The sequence below is a fragment of the Cyphomyrmex costatus genome, unplaced genomic scaffold (genome assembly GCF_001594065.2).
Source record: "Cyphomyrmex costatus isolate MS0001 unplaced genomic scaffold, Ccosl1.0 scaffold281, whole genome shotgun sequence".
In the NCBI taxonomy this organism is placed as follows: Eukaryota; Metazoa; Arthropoda; class Insecta; order Hymenoptera; family Formicidae; genus Cyphomyrmex; species Cyphomyrmex costatus.
The window spans coordinates 1,206,056-1,229,438 of NW_017276922.1; the positions used below are offsets into that span (position 1 = coordinate 1,206,056).

General features: G+C 35.8%; 1 protein-coding gene across 1 annotated transcript in view; it reads left to right on the top strand.

The window, feature by feature from the left end:
• LOC108775010 (homeobox protein aristaless) overlaps positions 1-23,383 on the top strand; it is a 128,908-nt gene that overhangs the window by 50,539 nt on the left and 54,986 nt on the right. Inside the window, exon 2 of the mRNA XM_018541278.1 lies at positions 3,964-4,059. Coding sequence (XP_018396780.1) covers positions 3,964-4,059 — 96 coding nt within the window. The remainder of the gene's footprint in view (positions 1-3,963; positions 4,060-23,383) is intronic.

The following is a 23,383-nucleotide window of genomic DNA, read 5'->3' on the forward strand; positions in this document are numbered from 1 at the left end:
GATAAAAAAATGGAGAAAAAAAATTGCCTGCACCTGGGAGGACTTGCGTATAGTGGCGGTGCTACGTGTACACTGCACGGCACGAGAACGAATTCCCGCTAACTGGATTTTCTGCGATAAATCAGCTTAACCGAGTGCGCGTTCGCCGGGCCGAGGCGTGGCTAATGAAGCATCCGCGAGCGAGCGGGACGTGTCGATGATCGGCAGTTTCGACGGCGGCCCGAGTTTCTCACCGATTCTTCTTCCTTCCTTCTCCCGGCTTCCTTGCCGAAGCACCGCGTTAACGGATCCACATGAACGTGGCAGGCTCGTTTGTAACACTCTACCTCTTTCGCATGGTGTAAAAAAAGAAATCGCGGCGCGTCCGTATCGTTTATCAATCGGTACGGCCGCGCCGTCGGGCCCCGTTGCTCGTTACCGTCGAGGAATTTCAGTACTTAAGCCAACGCTCGCCAATTTAGCACATTGTCGATCTATCCGATTTTAATCTTGCCGAGAACGAGGGATGCGCAGAGAGAGAAAGATCGACGTTAAATATCCCTCGAATTCTTCCGCTCCAGATAGGGAAATGATGTAACGAACAGTTATACACGTACGTGAGATATGTAACTAGAGTTCCTCCAGGTTCTTAATAATACCTATACATATCTCTAAGTTCTTTGGAATGGAATCTCATTCTTTGTAAGAAGTGAGGATTCAACCAGGTTTAAAAGAGAGTGTGGTCCAATTTTCTTTATCGAAAATCTTTAAGAGTAAGATTTAGAGTGACGATAAATTTATTTTAGTCTTTGTCACAATATATGATTATCTAAAGACTAAAGGTTTCTTAAAAATTTATGAAATGTGTGTGTCTTAGGGTCGAGTGTTCCATCTTTTGGTAAAGTTTACCTGTTAGGTAAGTAGCAAGATTACCCAATAATCACGTGAACGAATTGCCAGATTTACCTAGCAGGTAAACTTTATCTGAAGATGGAACAATCGGCCTTTAATTTTTAATTTTTTATAACAATATTGTTTGTGGAACGAACTTAAAAGAATATGAATGGCCTTGCTATACATTTCTAATAAATGGCCAAACGGATAAGATGGCCATAGTCTTTCAGAACGACCACAAAAACGCTCTACTTAACGAATTGTTTGTGGAACGAACTTAAAAGAATATGAATGGCCTTGGTATACATTTCTAATAAATGGCCAAACGGATAAAATGGCCATAGTCTTTCAGAACGACCACAAAAACGCTCTACTTAACGATTATTAAAGAAATTACAACCTATGGCCATCTTATCCGTATGGCCATAATACCCTAGTTTACTCTATATCTCTTTTGTCTTATATCACTGCAAAAGATAAAACATATCTTTGCTTACTAATTTTGACGAAACAGGTTGGATATCAGGTAATAGTCCGACTAGATAATCGTTTGACTAGATGATTTCTCTAATATAAAATATCTATAGTTTACTATTGTATTATGTTCTCCTAACAAGTTTTTTAATAATTAATTAACTTCCCGAAATTGAAACTAAACGTATTTGCAGATACTGAGTTCGTAAGATTCGTTTAATTTATGTTAATGAAACGGCATTGATTAAGTTTAAACAAATGACATAACTCATATTAAAAAAAATAAATATGACTGGAGTCTATATCATCGCATCTCTATAATAAGAGAAAAATGTACTAAATTTGAATAAATAATTTAAAAACAAATAAATTAAAAATTTCAAGGACTCTTTTATATAATATAATTTTGAATAATTTTTAAATAATATTAATATAACATTTATTCCCGCGCAAAATAAATATTTCTTAAATAGAAAAATATATCATTTAAATTAAAACAAATAAACAATCATGAATTAAAGGCTATAAAGAGTCAACGCAGTTAACAATGCGAAAAATTATTTTAATCTTACAATTAAAGAAGAATACAGTCGAACATTTCGGTCTGTGATTTAGACCATCTTCAGCAACCAAACATTAATAAATCAATACTTCATACACTCCAAGTTAAGATGCCAATTGTAAAAAACAATTTAATTAAAATTCATTAAAATTAATTTAATTTCATTTAAATTAAATTACTAGTTCTTATATAAAATAAATAAATAAATAAATAAATAAATAAATGAATGGATGATGATATTTAACGTCGTCTAGAAGCATGGAAATCAAACTCACACATACTTCCTGTCGAAACATGTTACATCACTAGCTTGAAAAAACTTTTAATTTAATGTAATGCTAACCTTAAATAAAATGACGATCATTATTATATACTATATTCGACTATGCGATACTTTAATTTTTACGGTATTAATTTACATATTGAAGAGGATCCGAACGAGGGATCAAAATGTCTGTGAATATTGTTATAATTCTGTTGATAAAGTATAATACATACACATTAATATCTATAAATGTTGACTCATATTGGCATTTTTTTATATAATGATTTACTTCGTCTGAGCCTCTAATTTTTCTCAATTTATTTAACTAAATAAATATATATGTGAATATATATATGTTTACATTTAATATATTATATAATAAATATTCAACTAACACGCAAATATTTGTTCAAAAGTATAGGTACATTTTTTTCTTATAAGTATATATATTTTAATAAAAATAATTTTTAGATATGACATAAAGAAAATTGAATTAACATTTTTAATTAATAAAAAAATTATATAACTAAGATTTATAATTAAGTATAGCCAATAAATCCATCATTACCTCCGGAGGATTAAAAAATATAATTTTTCTTAAATAAAAAAAACTACATACAAATTATTTATTTTGAGTATATTGCAAAGTATTACTTAACCTTTGATTTGTAAGAAATCTTGCTTCAAGCAGTAATTTAATTTGAGATTAAATCGTTAAGATATCTGATATCGATAACTGATATTAGAAAGTCGTATGACAAATGACGTTGTATAGATAACCCACACACTCAGCTGTTTTATAAAATGACTTAAAACGTTACTGGCTAGCTGAAGAAGCGATTACACAAATGTATCTTATCTTTAACAGTCCTATGTGCAGAACGAATATGTAGACAATTCAGTAGCTCGTAAAATCTCATCTCCTTTATCGTGTCACTCATATCGTCTGCACTAATCTCCTTCTTCCACGTCCACGAGTATTCTTATCACGTCTAACATGGTTACCAGCGCGATCGCTATCGCTCATAAAATCGCGAGAACCACCTCGCTCGTCGAGACACCCGAGTTGCCATTTTAAGTACCGACGTGTTTCACCCTTCGCCCTGCAACCCCCCTCGCGCGCAATTGTACGCTGATACTCTGTACACTCCGTGGAATCGCATCACTCTGTCTCTCTCTCTCTCTCTCTCTCTCTCTCTCTCTCTCATTCTTTTTCTGCTCCTTGCCGGGTCTCTCATCTTCCACGGCAAAGAAGCGAAGAGAACGCGAAACCGTTTTGGATTGGCGGTTTTACCGGACTACTCCATTGGCGGGCGTTCCGCGTTCGAGGCGGATCGACCGACGAGGGCGGATCCCGGGTCGAGACCAGAGAAGCCGGACGACCGAGCCGTCTCCACCAAGACGGCAAACAGCCGCGCGCACCATTCGAAAGTACTCTCGGTGGGGAAAGGAATTGCCTCTCGCAGCTCTTCCGTCCCGGCTGGTAGAAACGGCCCCACACACCGGTTCGCGCAGCCGCGGCGTACGCCTCTCGCTCGTTCTCGGCCTAAGAAACGACGACGCGACGTGGCGCGAACGGAACGAGACCGCGATTTTTCTTCTTATTTCTCTCCCCCGGCCCGTATCTCTCCCTCTCCCCCTGTCTCTCTCATCCCTTCTCCCTCTCCCGGCCCTTCATCGTTTCGGTACTGGGTGTAGGAAGGTATACGGGGGGAACACTGATCGGCTACGCGGGTGATCTCTCGTTAAACGGACGTGAGGAGCAGATAAGGTGCGAGAGGTGTCGCAGGGGAATCCCGCGGGAGAGCAAGCCCGAAGCCGAAAGGCGGAGTTTTGAAGGAGAACGAGAGGACATCACTCGAAGTAAACCTGTCGACGCACCAAGGTCAGTTTTCCGACGTTCAGGATACATGAAACGATGAAACGAGAATGATACTTGATGAGTGTTGGGGCAAGTGATTTTTTTTTTTTACGAAATATGTGGTCGGATATGATGTGCGTCTGACATGTCACTTCGAAATTCTCGAAATGACACTTTGCCTCGCTTCCGAGCCTTTCACGTTCTTTTTGACCGAGAAGTGTAAGTAATATTGATATGAAATGTACTTATCACAAATGTTTTAGTATTACTGCTCGCTCCATTAATTAATACACCGAAATTAATTTTCCTGAGTGTTTCACGTGATGAGAAACGGAAACGGTCGTGTAATTAAGATTGCTTTCCTTTTTCGTGAATTATGACTTATACACGTAATTACATTCCTAACGAACAAATATATATTGTAATGTTTAATTTCATTTTTAACGTAATCTAGCGTGAGCATTTCCGATCAAAACAGAGTTTCACACTTTATTCCGTACTTTGCGTAATTGAAAGTCAACGGACAAATATGTGTTTTATTTACGGAAATACGTCTTCCAACTTTCTCCTTTCCACGAGTTATTCTTTAAGGAAAAATTACGTCGGAGATAACAGCAACCATTAGACATTGCCTATAATCTCTGACACTTTTATATTTCATTCCAAAAAAAAAAAAAAAAAGAAAGCAGCTTTTTGAAAGTGTCAAAAAATCTCTCAACGTAACGTATTAATATAGCATACAAAGCAGAACGTGTACAAATATACCTTTCTCATACGCGATACTTTCTTCGTGTTTCGCGAATTAACAGAGCGTGTAGCAGCTTCGAGCGCCGATCATCGCGATTAGAACAGAACCTATCTCGTCATGTAGCGGATTACCAATGCTAACAATGTTGAAAGGGTTAAACGACTTTGACGATGCGTAAGCGATTCGATCGCTACGCGTTTGTGCGTGCGTGACGCGTCAGCGTTGATGAACGACCCGATCCCAGAGAGATACAACCCTATTACGTCTCTATAAAGGCGAAGGCCTGGACGCGTGGAAGGAGCGCGACGTTGACGTTATTACATAGTTACCGTAGTGGATCGAGCGTCGGAAGTTTTCACCGATAAAAACTCGATTAATCATCGCGTTCCCCGTGACAAACTCCCCCCTTTGCCCCGCCGCGACTCCAGCTCGACTCGCGAAGGAGGAGAAACAAAGAGGTCGAGGGAACCACTTTGTTGGCGCTGATCGACGCAACAAACGCGACGACGAGAGTCCGGCGCGTTCACGTCCCGCTGATTTACGATCTGACCGCGCGATTATTCGGGATTTCTTGCCTGCAATAAACGTCCGTCACGTCGCGGCGCGGCGGCAGCGGGTTTAATTTGACTGCGTTTATAACAAGGTATCGCGCGTAATGGAGCACTAGCTCGCCGACAGGCTCCATTACAATCAGGACTTTCCTTCCGGGCCTGAGGGCAGGCTCTCCCGCCTTAATTGGATTTTATTTGCTTAACCCTCGCTCTCGCGCGCGGCTCGCAGACGTCTCCGTCGTCGTCAACGGCGACGTCGGATTGAACGACTCCGACTTACCGTCGTTGCCTCCAGGAAGAGTATCCTTCTCTTCCACTCTCTCTATCTCTCTCTCTCTCTCTCTCTCTCTCTCTCTTTCTTTCTCTCTTTCTCTTCTCTGACTTCTCATTTGCATATAAATAATCATAATGATCCAGCTGACACAGTCGGCAGAATGTCGGAATAATAGCGTCGTATAATAGCGATCGAGTGAGGCAGTTGGAATCGGTCCACGAGCGATTAAATACGATTAAACTCAATTTTCATGTACGTGTACTTGATTAGAAATGTGTTTGATATGAAGGATTTATAAAATTACCGCTTCCCAGAGCTTATGAAAACGTACAAATACGTGACTGATGATGACAAATGGCTTAAAGGGCCGTTCTGGGTGGGCTACGCGTTAAAGAAATCTCAGCATTAGTTGTATCTTGTGTCATTACGTCACCGACGCTGATTTAATCACATAATTGCAGGCAGAAGAAAGGACGATAACCTTGAGCAATATCTTTGTCTTACATTAGGGTACGTTTGTTAAAAGACGTCGCACTAACTGAATGAAAAATTGAAAAATAATTTAATTTGTTACATAATACAGATTATGTGTTAAATAAAAAAGATCATAGGCACAAGGTTTAATAAGGACAGTTTTTAAGCTGTGGTTAAGGTACTGGGTGAGCACAAGTTCTATCACTTTTGATATACCTATAATCATAGCTTGAAAGCTAAGCATTATTGAGCTTTGCGTCTATGACATTTTTTTTATTCACCATCATAAGTAACGTTACATGTGAATTAAATTAAATTCTTTACAGGATTTTAGCGCAAATTAAATTGAATTAACAAGAACAAAGGACTGTAATGTTAAAAAAACAATATAAATACTAGAAAGGACGTATACATAAGAATCAATTATAAGAATCGTAAAGTATCAAGGCGTAAAATATATTATACTCTGCAATATTAAATTTGAACAATATAATTTATAATATTACGCGTCGTGTAAAAATTAGACTCACACGCGTTTCACCGCGGGGCTCAATTTTCCATATTATTGCGATACAATTTTTGATCTTTATCCAAAAAGCGTATGGGATAATTCAGTAGCTTGAATCGAGCGCGCTCAATCGCGTCCGCGACTATACATTTCCTGGAATCAGCGCCTCCGTCAGAAATAAATTTTCCGCGAGGTGCATCCCACGTCAGCGCGTTCGGCGTACGACGTTTCATTACGAGGGAGTAATTAGAGAATTGTGCCGAACGCCGCGCGCGGAACGCGCTCGCCGCGACTTAATTAATTTCGCGGGAGAAATGAGGAACAATTTGCGATTATGCTGCACACCGCGCGCGTATACGTGATGTTTAATCACGTACGGATAATTAAACAATTATTCGTAACCTTAGATGGTAATCGGCGCAACTTAATTACGCATGAGGAGGCGGTATATCGCGCCGCGCGGTATGCTACACGGCTATACGAGATCATGCCATGCGAATACAAGATTTAATCGAGAGGAAATAATCACAAAATTACCTTCCGCAACGGTGAATTTAGGACGGGCATTCAATACGGGCGTAATTGCTTTTGTACAAGTAATTCTTTGGATGCCGTCCGCAATGCCGTATTCGTATCTCGGGCTGCTTTGCAATTTAGATGCATATTATTTGTTAAAGAACGTACTACGCGAACATAATCGACTGATTAGATCTGCAACTGCATTTCTCTAAATTCTCCAACTGCAGTATTTCTCCGTGACTATACTTGAAGCTTTAATGAAAGATATCTGATATATATTTGTGTTTTTTTTAACACAAAGTACGTGGGTGGGCATGTAAATGTAGCAGATATATTATACGTATGAACTCTTCGTTGTTTAACGAAACGTTTGTAATAGCAACCTGTTTATCTACCGTTTTTTCATTTACGAACAGTTTCCTGGCCTGATTTTGAAATGTATTGCAATTCGTATATAAGATGCATTTTTCATTTTATTGTTTTCTAAGACGGAAAGTAATTTAATTAACGGTTCATTCACAATTTTATCCGCCATTAAAAGGGTGCCAATTATTTCTTCCCGATGCAGCATTTAATTGAAAAATCCTCAACAAACACGCGCATGCGAATCACTTAGTTACTCATGAAGAATCGCAACATAGCTGCCGACGGCAGTCAATCTACGGACTAACGCTTTTACCGTCGGCAACAGAGTAGAAAATTGCGGATCCATATAAGTAACGATGTAAATAACGATATAATCACGTACAGCTAGAAGTATCATTTTTCTGGCGCTACGTTCGTCGGTTCTACAACAAAGGCTAAGCCGCAAGTATATATAACAGTACGAGGAAAGATAAAATGCAGTTATAATGCCGGAAAAGAACAAGTACGAAGGCTGCAGAACCAAGAGCTGAGTAAAAAAAAAAAAAAAATTCCGCTAATAAATCTCAATCCTTCCGACGTTACTTTCGTTCCTTACAATGATCTAACACGTTATCGCTTTTACAAAGGCCTCTCTTTCTGTCGTCTCTCCGTCTGCGTTCGCAGGAAAAGCCGCGTATTAGTTGTGATGGTAAAGTAATCGCTCGTTTTGCACGGTTAACTTACGTTCGCCTTGGTGACTCTGGTCGCGCTGCGAATCACCGGCTAACGACAGTAAGTACGATAATTACGTCGACGAGTCGTGTTCTTCTACAACAAATAAGATCGACGTAGAGACGCGCGCTAGGTGCGGAAGGAGGAAGGGCGAAGGCGGGGACAACACTCTTAATTGCAACTCAATAAGCGTTAATGATAGCGAGCGCCAATTACTCGGGAGGACGGATGTCCAGGCAAACGATAAAACGAACACGGGAACGTTCTTCTTTTCGCCATAGAGAAAATCTGATTACGCTGATCGGGCAATGTAAATCTTCCGGGCTGTGAGTCGAGTATCGACGTCCTTTTCGCAAACTCTTCCTAATTCCAGAATGTAACGACACATCAGACATCTAATTGAATCCATTCTCTTAAGACGCTTTGTGAAGACAGACGTTCAGATACGGAAGTAAGATCTATTATGCATACGAAGAAACGGTTTCGCTGAAATGTCTAAGAATTTAGCTAAATTTTATCAAACTAAAATAATTTATGGAGAACCCTAAAGCTGGTTGGTGAAATTTTTACAGCACACTGCTTGTATTTGAAGTTCCTACACAATATTATTTATGATAACTCAACGAAATTATTTTCAAATCTAGTTGAATTTTTAGATATTTTAGCAAAATAATTCTTTCCGTACAGAAATGGAAATAACGTGTAGCACACGTAGGTGAAAATTTTTGATATTATTGTGATTGTTTTAAATTAATTTGTTGATTTACGCTTTTTTAATAATTGTTATCTACTTTTGCACTGCGGGTTTAAAAAAGATTGTAGAGCTCAATTGAGATTCGTCTCAGAATATACCAACGCGAGATGTTTCGTGGAGTCAGATACTTCCGCGCAAGGATTAACATTGCAAATAAGAGGGCCTCCGATAAAGTCGGAGAGTGGTCCACCGAGAGCATCGGGTAAAGATCGAGAGAAATAATTGGGCTGCGGCTTTTTTCGCGGGATCAGCTCTTCGCCCTTCGGTGAGATTATGAGTAATGCGTTCCTCGCCACATCCTCCGCGCCGAAGTGGTGCTTTCTTTCTTTCCTCCTCGCGCGAGCCATCTCGCCTCGTCCTCGTTTACTGCTCGTTCCTTCCTGCACGCTGATAGAGACCGGCTCTCTCTCTCTGTTCGTTCTCGATCGTCCCATTAGCGTAATGGCTCTCGCGGTATAGTCTTTGCATTTAACCCACCCGAATTCTCCTGCGTCTCTTGTTACAAAGCGCCAGGAACATTGTTCTCGTGTTCGAAGCGCTCTTGTTTCTACAAATCACGTCCGTCGTCGATCAGAATCGTTTATTACTTCGCTACTTTGTCTTATATATACTTGCACGTTCCTATTTTTTTTATGATATTCAACCTGTTTTAAATATACATTTTTATACGATTTATAAAATCTAATAAATATTATTTTTAACTCGTAATCAATCTTCTTCAGAAGCTGATTACGCAATTCAAATAAACTTTTCCATCTTTTTTCAAAATTCATTACATAAAATCCATTAAATGGAAGTTAAAAAAATATATTCAGTTCGCATAAAAAATGACACAATCGTGATTTTGACAAATATAGACTTTAATCAATCGTGATTTTGACATATAGCCTTTCTATAATATAAATAAAAAGCAATTATACAATTTGATACCGAATTTTAATACATTGTGTGTCCTCGCATATTTCTATCAATGTGATGAGATCAAAATGAGTTCCGCTGTTTTAGAACATGATCAAAATGGTGCGCAGCAATTTCGAGCAAATCTCATCTAAATTGATTTTTAATTGAGATAATTAACGCGCCGAACATGTGTTGCTGACATAACGAGCATATTACAATAATAATGATTACATAATACGTGTGACGTAATGCCATCACATCACGCTTCAACCTCTAATATTAATCACCTTGTCTCATCGTAATATATCTATGTTGAAGCTTTATAACAAAAGACTTTGTTAGATAATACATAATGAAAAATAAAAATGTAAGATTCTAATAACTATCATAAACAAATTAGTGAGAATTACTACTAGAGGCATGATAAAATTGGCGGAAGGTCTAAACATGTTTTCGAATGGAAAATAATAAATAAATTTAAAATGATTTTTTTCATATGTGTTTGTTTTTAGGAAGTTTTGTTCAAATAAAACAATCTTTTTTTACTAAAAACTTTGTCATCAAAAAATTGAAACGACGTTTTCCGGGAAATAATATTTATCTCAATAATCTCTTCTAACGTATTACATTTGAAAAAAAGAAACAATTATTATATATGTATATGAATAAAAAAAATCAAATTCTCATAGTTACTACAAGAATTTAAAGAATTCAAATTATATATATATATATATATATATTTAACATGACAAAAATTATGCTTTTCTCTCGAGAAAATGTAATTTGTACGTGACCGAATTTTCTTCCGTCTGTTCGAAAGTTTAGAGCCATCGTGAAAATTCGCGCTACTTCTACGAATGACTGTACCGCTTAGCCGTAGTGCTTCGTATAAGTTCTGATAGGGAGGGCAGGTTTTAATAAGAGAAGGATTGAGAGCTCGACCGTGTGCCTGCACTACCACGAACCGGTGGGCTCTGTCCCTCTCGCAGGACGAGATAGCAACAATAAATAACTTGTCCTCGTGCCGGCTAAAAGCATCCTACCGATTCTCCTGTGGTGACCATCGTCGCGTTACTTTAAACCGACGACAATGAACTCTCGATTTTGGATGCCAGAGTCATGGGTGTTTCGACCAGAGAGATGCATTTGCAACTCTAAATATGCTTAAAGAGGAGTTTAGAATTCCTTTGGCTTTCTAGTGCACAAATAACTTTTTTTAAAAAGATTATTTTTAATAGACACTCTAATATAATTTTAATTATTAAATTAATTTAATAGATACAATTTAATCAATAAATTAAATTTTCACAGCAATTGTAATTAGAGAAATGTAACTCTTTCTTATTTGAACATACGTAATAATATGATCAAAGAGGAATGAGAAGAAATCTCTTCTGATGTAAGCCATATATTTTTTATATGTTAAGTAAGTTATCATGTTTGATGTTCTAGCAAAGAATACAAAACGCTTCGTACACTGTCAAACTCGTAATGTCAAATTATACCCAATTTAAATTATTTTTACAGATTGCACTGTCCTACTCAATATGTTAATTAAAAAAATAGAATTAAACAATTTTATTCAAGAGAATATATTAAATTTGACTCAAATTTAGTTTATTATTTACTAAATGCATACGTTAACATCAATGTAGTTTACTTTGAAACTATCCATGGAAATAAATTGATTTACATTTCAATGCACAATGAAAGTTAAAAATAACAAAATATTATTTAATTCTTCGTGGTCACACTGGGATCAAAATGACCCCAGAGCGTATTTGTTTTTATTGCTGTAGAATGAAAAAACTATGAATAATATAATCGGTTAAATGGCCCTCTGGGATCGTTTTGACCTCGATGTGACCATTACGGAACTTTTAAGAAGTCGACCACGAACGGTTGAGAGATTGCATTGCTTCTTTGATATCTAACTGTAGAGAAAATGTTCTATTCGCGAAACAATTTTTTAGTTAACTAATGTTGAAAGTTAAATACAGATAGAGCAGATATGCTTAACGTCCTTACTCTGTCACTTTTAAAAAATTACAAACATTCTTATCAATAGCTAACGCTCATTCACATCTTATCCGCAACGTGACGTGGAACACGCACACGGTCGGATCATTCGCTTACTGACCTCGACTTTGATTTTTTGTCGCGCGAGAAATCCTCTCGCGTGGCCTTGTCAGGTCAGTACGTTACGCTCGGATAATTTTCATAATTTACATCCTTCGTGAAATACCCCTGTCTTTGTTGCCTGTCGTAGGTTTCGGCATGACGCGATTTAGCGAAGCAATTTTTCTCACCAGACGCGCAACTCGATGTTGTCGATGCATCTCCGTTACTGAACGAAAGTTTCTCTTATACAGATATAGATTCCCATAGATGAATGCAGAGTTCCCTATGATTGCATCCAATCGTATGTGCATGTAAAAGATATATATTACGAATAGTAATTTCATTGAAATTGTAAATGCATCAAGGATTATATCGAGACTCTCCAGCGTTTTGCCGAATGAAAGAAAAGTTCGTTTCATTCCCTCGATGCAAAATTTAGGGGGACTCGCTATTTTATTCGCCTATTAAAGCGGACATCCGCGTCAGATTTATTTCGCTGCCGCGCGCGCGGTATTCCCCGTACGGTCGTCTCGTATGTGTAATTACACGAGGTTGCCGCACCGCGCATTATCGTCACTCATAATCGCAGGGGATAAGCGGTAATGGCGATTATGAACATTGAACGGAGCCGCTATTGACGAGGCGCGCATCACAGTTGATTCCCGCATGCCGCCGCACTCCGTCCTCCGCGCAATCCGCATCGCAATTTCTACATCTCGCGCGGTACACTTCGCCATTTCACGATCTGCGCGAAACCCGCAGCTGTAATACGTGCCAATACGCGTCGGTGGTAAGGTGCGCATTATCGGCTAGAAACCGAGCGGAAATCATCGCTCGCGCCGCGCCCCGCTTTCTCCCGCCGCATCCATCGCGCGGCGAATATCTCGGAGGAAATTGTTATCGAAGGAAAAAAACACCAAAGTGAAGTTTAGTTCTCCTCGTGTGGTTCTGCGCATGTGAGTTGAAACTTGAATGCAATATGCACCGCATACTGATGTGTGCAATAAAGTAGCGCGGATCTGGATAAATAGCTTTTTAACCGTCTTAGATCGCGTCTGCATTCGTACGTCAAGATTCTTGTGCTGTTTCTCATGTACAGATTCTATCGCATATGTTAGGCGCGAGAAAACGTATCTGATAAAATCTAATAAGTGGATTAAAGAATTGATCTAAAAATTGTAATAAACTCGATAAACTTATGTAAGTTACATGAAGATCAATTATGTGAACAGATCGTTATTATCGACCTTTCATTAAATTGTTTCGTGTGATTCTCTACTCTGATTTATTTTTAACATTACTATTTTCACAAAATTAATAATCGCCCGGAGATAGTTTTATTTATTATAGTTTCACGTAAAGCCTATTTTACAATTATTGCGTAAGCGGAATTGTAAGTGATTGTGGTTGTAAAATTGATCAATCACAATTGAATGTTCTCATATTCGACTGTGACTTGTCAATTTTACAACTGCGATTATTTACAACTATTACGTAATCGTAGAGAATAGGTTTTAAAGTTAAAAACGTATTCGTTTCAGAATACACACACACAAGTGTTTGACGCAAAGCGTAATCGAAAATTGACGCAAACGGTTAATAAACTATCGTGCCCATGCTCTTCGAAAATACATATACATGTCGATTCGCGACGCGTATCAAATTATTGGCGATAATTAATTGGATGAGGAAACGTACATCGCGCGCATGTACTCCTATAACGCAATCGCGGACGCGTTATCTCAAGCGTTTTACTCGTAGCTAATCTACCGTTTCCGTCATTTCGAAATCTCGTTCTCTCCAGAGTCGCTCGATCGTGTCGCGACTCTCTCACGCCATACGCAATTATTTGTGGTATCGCAAAAACAACCGTCGCAAATCTCTTTAATTATCCGCAGGGCTGCTCTTTCCAGGACTTAACGACGGCAACGATTGGCATCGAAAAGAACGATCGCGCGGACGAAAAATCTGTATTTGTGGAAAAACGCCGCGACATATCGATTTGTCGAGGCAATGCCAACATAACGGATAATCTTTTATTATTTTACAAACAGATAAAATAAACGCGAAGGATAAATGCTGGCCTGAGTAAACTGAATCATAATAAAACGGTGTGTTAAATCAAAATCTTATACGATCTCGTTTATATCTTTACTTTATCGAGAATGAGATATCTTCTCTCCTTTAAAGTCAAGCAATCTATAATTTTAATCCTTAAGCGCTACGCTGAGAAAAACAAGTTGACTAAATGCGTTTTACTTCGTAATAGTGATTACTTGGTTCAAGTATTTATATATTTAGGTTTAAATGTACGTGAGTCATGTCAACAAAATCTTGAAATTTAAAACATGTTATTTGTTGGAATTAACAAATATTTGCTTGACAGCCCGTAACCGCTGCATTTAATTAAATCAACTAATATTTTTTTGAAACAGCAATATTTTTTTCAGTATACATTAGAGAAACAGCATACTTGATCATGGTATACCCAATTCAGTTGCTTATAACTTTTATAAAAATGAATATATATTATACAATTTTTGTTCAATTAAAACGCCCAGCAGACATACGAATAAAAAACATAACGGCATCAAGCAAATGTTAAGTATCGTTATTAAATAAAAATGTTGTAAGTAATAGAAAAAGCATTGAGAAAACATTGAAAAAAGCCGGGCCAAAAAAAACGTTTAAAGATTAACAAATCAATTGCTTATAATAAAACTTCATTATTTAAATTGAAATTTATTAAAGTTTCATTTATATAATTTGGGGATAATGTTATCATCATGTAGAAATAAATCACTCTGCGGTTATTAAGACATAAAGAGTTTCAATTCTTACAAGTGAAGAATGAAATTTGACGCGATTTACGAGGAGAAAGTGGCGCGGGACGAGCGAAAAGACTTGAAATAAAAGAATCTGACGAGGGTTGTAAAATTTTTACAGCCTCGACGTCCGCCCTGTTATTTGCGTGGGTGATACCTCGACTTGCCATTCAACAGTCTTTGTTTCCTTTGGGGTTTGCCTCCTCCTCTCCGCTCCGCGTGGAGGTACACGCGTTAACTACGGGCTATCGATAACTGCCACTTATCCAACAGCATCACTTCCGGTTACGAACTACCGTTTACGAGTTTACGGCCCACCGCTCGCGTTTCGAAGCCCTCTTTGTTCGTGAATGGGCGCGTCGGATTGGCCTAACCGCGTTCTAACCGCGCGAATTCCCTCGGGGATCGCTTTTACGATGGTTTAGCGAACGAGTTCATTGAATGCGATTGTTGACAAACGAATAAAATTAACGATCAAATTGATGTAACTATAAAAAATCTATTTACAATAAACAATGTAATTTTATTTATGTTTCTATGCAACACTATAATTAAGACGCAAATATGTTCTCTATACAGATCTTTTTCCAGCTCTTGTTATTGATTACTTACTTTAAATTGAATTATGCGTGTTACATGTTTCATATAACGAGGCAATAATATACAAAAGTGTGTAACACTAATTAACATTTAATTGACGCATTAAGAGCACAACCGCGGCGTCGGAAAACCGGCGATAATATGCATTTAATCTAAATATTAAATATTGAAAGTTATATAAGATGCTTGAAAACAGATCCCAAGAACACATTTGAAAATTATATATATCAACATTATTTAAATAAAAAAAAAATATACATGCGCACATTCGATTGTAATTTCACGCACGAGCAATTTCAATTATTAAACAGAAATACATAGTTCTGCTTCTGTTTTAGTAATAATTGCACTGTAATAATCATCTTATAACTAATCAGATAAATTCTCTGCTTTTTCTGCAACTATTGCAGATAAATCTATTCCGTATCGAATCTAGCTATAATTAAAAGATCACACCGATAATATTCGCGAACAATCCGGCTGCAACAATTTACTGGAGTCGATTTCTCAGGCAACTTGACTAATAGATTTATTTTTTCCACAAAGTCCACGTATTTTATCTTATTAAGTCATGTGCATTTCAATGTGCATACGTGATCAATTAGGAAAATTGGAAAATTGAGATTGCGATAAATTACCTTGTTAATGAATCAATTAATTCATCGCGATGTTGATGTTGATGTGTCAATCGTTATTCCCACGCTGAGATAACGCGATATACATACATATATGTACTGATCACTGTACACTAGCGTTATAGCTTAATTCATTCTCGTGAACATTTTTTATCCTATTATTTGTATTCCGCGAATTATTCCAATCATCCCGCGATGCAAATTTGTTTTTTCACACTTTAAATTATGTAGATTTAAATAGCGTAAATGATATTCGAGATTGGGTTGTTTTTCTCTCACTGCAATCGCCTTGCAATCACGTGTCAGAACGCACAACAATTTACTCTTTTTATTTCGCGTATTGGTATTTATCATTCATTTCAAGGTCGGAAAACGCGGACATTAATTCTTAAGAAATTGTGACAAAGTAATACGGAATTCAACAATTTATTAACTGTACGACATTAATCGTTATTAAACGCAAATAAATCATTTTAAAGAAGCAAACGTTTTTAATGTGATTTATTTTCCTTCCAAGTTGATCCAGTTAAATAAAATATTTATAGCGTTATTTTTTTATGTTTATATTTAAATATAATTTTTTATTTTAAAATTAAAGATACGCTTATTTGGTAAATATGTATTTCGTTAATATTATTCAAGTATTTAATAAAATTCAGTAAATTTTTTTTCAGCTTAATGATTCTTGACATTGCGGATAATACACATATGCGAGCGAAAACGTGCGTTCAGTCAATTCGATTACCCAATTTCAATCGAAGGATTTTCTGCATTGTAATAGGGATGATTAATTACGTAAACACTCGAGCGGAACATCCAAACCAAATCAAATCAACCGGTGAGCGGGCTGATATCGCAAGTCGCTATTAGAGCGGTGCGCGTTTAGTTAGAATACCACGTGTCAACCGACGATCGATGATGTATGACAGATTGTTGCATTATCATCGCGGTTGCCCCGACTTTCTTTTTGTTCGACATACAAACGCCGTTGTCCTGAGTCGATCGGAGCCCGCGGGGAGTTCGCGCGCAGATCAGAAAAACCGTGATCGCTCGACCATGGAAAACCGCGTTACATTCGCGCGAATTACGTACCATACTCTCTCTTTCCGCACCCGGTGCAATGCATGCGCTCTCCGGGCGGTGCATAAAATCTTCGGCAGCTTTTTGAGTGCTCGGTGACACCGGTAATTAGAGCGTAAACTTATTAAATTTAGCGGCTCTGGTGTTGCGAAGTTTTATGCGAACTCACAGTTGAATGCGTTAGTTCTTTCTTGCTCGGTTCTATATATAATCCGAAAAAACTGAGAACTTGAAATTATATTGACGAAAGAATACGAAAGAAATACTCTATATAATTATATATGTGATTTATAAATATATTTGCAAAATGTAATTTCTCAAAAATTTGGAAGATTAATTATAATTGAAAATTCTGAGACAAAAATACAGAGCTAACGATATCAATATCGAGATTTAAATTTTGAATTATAAACGATTAAAATTGACTAATGACATCGTGTGAATAAGTTTGCGAATTGTTTTTCAGTAACAAGCGGCTCGATTTATATTAATATTTATGAGGAGATAATGATCATTGCTGCTTAACTGATTTTGTATTACTGATATGCAAGTAGCGTTAAAGCAATCAACTGATAATAATATAAATCTAGGACTCATAGCTAATTACTTTTTTACTGAATTTTAATTTTGCTGAACCTGTATTTATTTATCACTTATATTTAAAAATTTTTCCGATGGAATAATAACTGACTCACATAATTTATACAACCAAATATTTTAAGCAAAATAAATCAAATTATTAATACTAGTGAACAAATTATTTAAAAAAATAGAACAAAATCGGCGTGTCAAATACAATTTAACGCGTTTATATTGAATAAATAAATTAACAATTAGAGGATGATTGCATTCCGAGGAATAATATAATGATACGTAAAGAGTGGTTCGCTGCTATTCATGTAAGGATGATAGCGATCTTGTATAAACACAACGCGTGACAACAATCGTCAAGTAATAGATACACCTTGAATATTCTGTTTCAATTAATTATTAACGATCAATGTCATAGCTTTCTGTTCTTGAAACACGTTAATCGATTACGCATTCTGCGCTCTCGAACTCTGAAAGTAATAGGCAAACTGCATTTCGATTAGCGAATGATTCGAAGTGAGATATGTTTGAATTTATAATATATATTGTTAGTGAAATAATTTTATCATTTGGAAATATATACAATGAAACGATACTTTATAATTCTTGTTTTCTATCGCTCATTTCGAACGAATATCTACTTCGATAAACAAATATCAACTTCGATACATTCATGAGTTGAATCATAAATTATTGCACTAGGAGAATTTAATTATTTATATTATAGAAAATAGTCACCTTTGGAGTTTACGTCTTAAAAATTAGCGGAACAAAGTGAGCAGAATCGATTTTAACTAACATTTTTATTTGTTGCTCATTTGTTGCTAACAAATTGCCAAAGAAAAAAACTAATAGAGCAACAAATTTTTTTCTTTGGCAACTTGTTAACAATAATAATACAATAGTAGTAACTGTATGTAAAAAAAATGATCAAATCAACTGGATAGAAAGAAATAAATATCATTTTAAAAAAACGATTAATATGTGTATACATATATAGATATGTACATAATCGTGTTATTATCCTGAATGCAGAATTAGTAGCTCTAATTTTGATTGCCTATAAATTTTATATTTATAAAACTGCAGCCTTAACATTTTTTATATATTGCAATTTTCCGTTTAATTTACAGAATACGCTATTAAATTGACTTACGATGATGGCGAGATATCTTACAAATTACAGTCACAATAACTTCAATATCAATACATCTATATTTCATCATGTAAATCTTAACGAACAATTATTCGATTTTCTCGAGTAAACTTCGACGTAGAGCCTTTTACAAGTCTTTTCATCGCCTAAAATTCCTTCGCTTCTTCATAATGACGGTCCTTGGCATTAAAGCCCTTGGCATTAAAGTTCTTAGCACCCATGTCAAATTGACCGTCAGGTATTTATATCTTACGCATAGCGAACGTGCTCAGGCAATCGCGTGCAAATTTATTCCGAATGCACGAGTGCTCCATTTCGTAAAGCAGCATGCACATCAGTAAATAATGTACTCATCGTTAAAAGAAATCTTTCTAAAATAAACGAGTTTGCTTATTAAACAAAACTCAACGTAATTAAATTTAGCAAATACTGTGCACTGTATCTGTCGAAATTTGAATAACCTCAATAATTTCAGAGTTCGATAATATAAAAAAGAATATCTATATGCCTTACAATAACAGAAATAAATGGTGTGTTTTTATTTACAATATTAAATTAAATCTAAAAATTTTTATGCCAATTTGAAACTCGTTAATATCTGATGAGGTAATGTAAAAGAATACATCAATAACAGTGTTGCAAATGCACCTATTATCTTCAAATAAAATCAGACAATAAAGTAGTCAACGAGAAATGCGACAATCAGTTATTCTAATAGTTTAAATAAATTGAAATAATTTAAAGAAAGAAAACTTTAAAAACACAAAAATATTTTAAATAACTTTAAATTCAAATAACTTTTAAATAGTTGCAAGTATAATTGATATAAATGGTTTTCTTTTTTAATTTGCATTGCTTATTACTAATGTATTTTACGTATTTTTGAATATTTTTAAATTTAAAACGTTTCTATTTTTAAATTCCACTTTAATTTCGTCACTCACTGCTAGCGATGTGCACGTAGCTTATAATGCACTCATATGTACGCAAAATATTTTACATTCGTCTTTTTCTTTGTGCATATCAATTATGCGCTATTCACGTTCTCGAGATGCACTGCTAATAGCTCGCGAAATACATGAATTTATTTTCCGTTTAATAGCCTAATAATTACGTTAACGATTGGCTATAGTTTGTATTATAGCTATGTAAAAATATAATGGCGAATTCTTACAACATTTACGTCGCTTTAGGCGACTTATTCGTCATAAATTTGTAGTCTACATTTTACAGTAAACAGATAAAGATTATCATTTAGCAGTCGTCATAAGACTTATTAAGTATAATTGTCGACGTCAATATTTTTATTGGTCTTGATATTAAAACTAATTAATGAACGATGTACTTGAAAAAGTATCGTTCATTAATATATAATATATGAGTATTATTCGAAATAATCCGGAGAAGAATGCGCGAATATAATAATTACATGTGTGTCACCTGTTGAAACATTAATAGCTATTAAGTTATTTCCTATATAGAAGTTAATTTAATATGATAATGTGATCATGCATTACGCATATTATTAACATTTACATCTAATCATCGTTCGTGTTTCGTTCGATGCGTATCGTAATACGTCGGATGAATACTAATAACACAATATTCGCTCCACTAGCGCATTTATATATTTGGTAAAAAGATGCGGGGACACTGTACATCTGTTATCTTAAAATGCACTTAAATTGCATCCCAATGATTCGAGCTATTTTAATGGTCTGTGATGCAACGGCCGCAAAAAACTCCAGATGGTTTCGATAGCGGCGCATAGTACAAGCACGTGTACCTTGATCCGCGATCATACGCGCGACGGTTAACATCTCTCAGCTGTCAATTGCGCGGATTGCAATGTCGCGTATTCTCGACGTCCGGCCCGTAAGACACTCGGAATGCAATTACCTACGATTACAAGCGATCGCGCTTACAATGTGCGCTGTAATGTTTAGGTGGCATATCCTTAATGGGGCGAGGAGAAACAAGGGCCTCGACATCCGCCCATTGGCCACCTGCGAAAAAGCGACGTGCGAGGACATGCGGGTCCTATCTCCTTTTCACGAGGATAATGCTCATGTATACATCGGAATACTCAATTAGGCCGAACGCGTTCGTACCCTCACTCCGCGTAATTAATAGTGAACCGTTGGAAGACGCACCTTCGATTCGCGACGATATACCGGCAGATTATGGGTTATTTTAGCGATCGGACACTATCACCACATTGCATCTGCAACATCGTGATACATAAAACGTGGTTGCATATGGAAAAGTTTATACGTATTGAGATATCAGTACGCAATTAATGCAACACATGATTCCTCCGTATTAATATGATTCTTATTTAAGAGATATCGGCAAATAAGTTGGTCGATAAATATCAAATTGAAAATAAAAACTAGACAATTATAGAAAAGAAAATTGTAAAATGCGTTCTTACATTGGAAAAAGAGTGGTTACATTTATTGGAATTCTGGTTGAAAATGAATAAATCAGATTTTTCTATAATTAAATCTATTGTATTCTAAGTTAATTCTCTAAATTGAGATAACCAGAATTTTTGATATCATTTTCAACCAGAAATTGTTCTGAGTATAAATATCTTAAAATATAATCGTGTGAAAATTTTGTGATTTTTGAGATCTTTATCGTATTATAATTATAAAGTATATGAACCTAAATAATGTTTTCATTAATATCTAAAACATTATCTTGATACTCAGAGCTTCCGACAGTTTACATTTGCGGAAGATTAATAATCTGGTATAGCATATACGGCCCCGTTGCATATTGATATATAATCGACGAAAACTCTTTTTATATGACATTAAGTATGTTGTAATTGACGCTAGCAAATAATGGCATGATTTTAACCCAGCAATTATTTACTTTCGTCCATTTAGTATCGGTGGCAGTGTTTCCTACAGTATAAATTACTTTCATCACTTTAATGCCATATAGAATTTCCTTGGAAATAAATTACTTGCATCTACTTAATATCAGGTGCTTGCTTATTAAAGAATATTTATCAATCTTAAATAGTATACTCAAAAAGATTGCATAACCCGCATTATGCAAAAATTTCACAAGCATAAATTACGTATCTATCAGGCATATCGAACATCCCGCATATATTATTTCCGCGTTATTTTAATCATAATGGATTACGTTAATCGTAACGCACGATGAATTAATCATTTAAAGAAAAACAATAACTTTTATAATTGTTTTGTCAATTTTTAATAAATTGGTAAATTAAAATCTTTTCGCGATCTTGGGTAACAATTCTTATTATGTTTGATTACAAAATACGGAGCTTACAGTCTACAAACACCGTACTACTATATTTATTGTTTTTACGGACAAAAGCAGAGTTAATTTTCTTACGGTATCACGCACTTATTTTCAATGTTCTTTTTGTTAACTGACCACATCCTAATGTTCGTTCCGCGCAATTTAGCGACATACCAGCGGCAACTTGGACCGTAACGAGTGGCGTAAATTAGGGATAATTAAAGAAATTATTGCAATTGCCGCAGCCAATCCGCCACATAGTACACTGTTGCGTTGATATCTGATAAATATAATCTCATTAAACTCTGTTAAAAAATTTAGAAACGCATACTTGATAAAAAATAAATACTACCTTGTCGATTACTACGATCTAATGATCAAATATTCATAATTTCTCGATTTTTAAAAATTTTAGAAGTAAATTACTAAATTCTGCAAATTCTTAGAAATAAACAACAGAATTTTTATTTTTTTACTTACAATTAAACTTGAAAGTGAGTTATTTCTTATCTAAATGGAATTTGAAATTGGGAATTAACAAAATATTCCAAAAGAAAAATATTAATACAATTTTCTTTGAAAAGAGATCAATTTGAGATAAATCATATATCGAGAAATACCTAGAAGTATACAAGATATGAAAATAATGATTAAACGGGTATGATTTTAAACGGAGTAAGACATGTAATTACACTCGTCGCCTTACGTGCCGAGTTGCTCTTTCTGTAATATAAGCAGCAGCTGTCGCTACAGTATCACTCACGACAATATTTGATTATTACATTAAACCCGTTTACCGGCCGTAATTGCCACAGTGCATCGTCACGATGAGCATTTACTAAGAAAAAAACTGATATGTAACTTTGATGGTCAGCATCTCTTCCGTTGAAAGATGCTTATTGACGAAGGCAGCCTGTGCGATGCGCGCGTCGCAAGAAGTTAATTTACTTATCAATGGGATTACAAAGCAATATTTTTAGTCACAAGGTAAAAATAATTTTAATTTTAATCAAGTTTTAATACTGTTATACGCAGCATATAACATCACCTTATAATAGTAATACAATTTTGTGATTTATAAGAAGGCCAATTAACGAATCATGTAATAAATCGTTTGCGCAAGTAAATGGAGCGAATAGATTTCGGTGTTAACTGCATTTCAAAAGAAAAAGAATTTCGCGTTGTTGATAAGATGCAACGTGTACGCGTTTAATATTGGTAGAGTGGAATTACGATATGCTCTTATG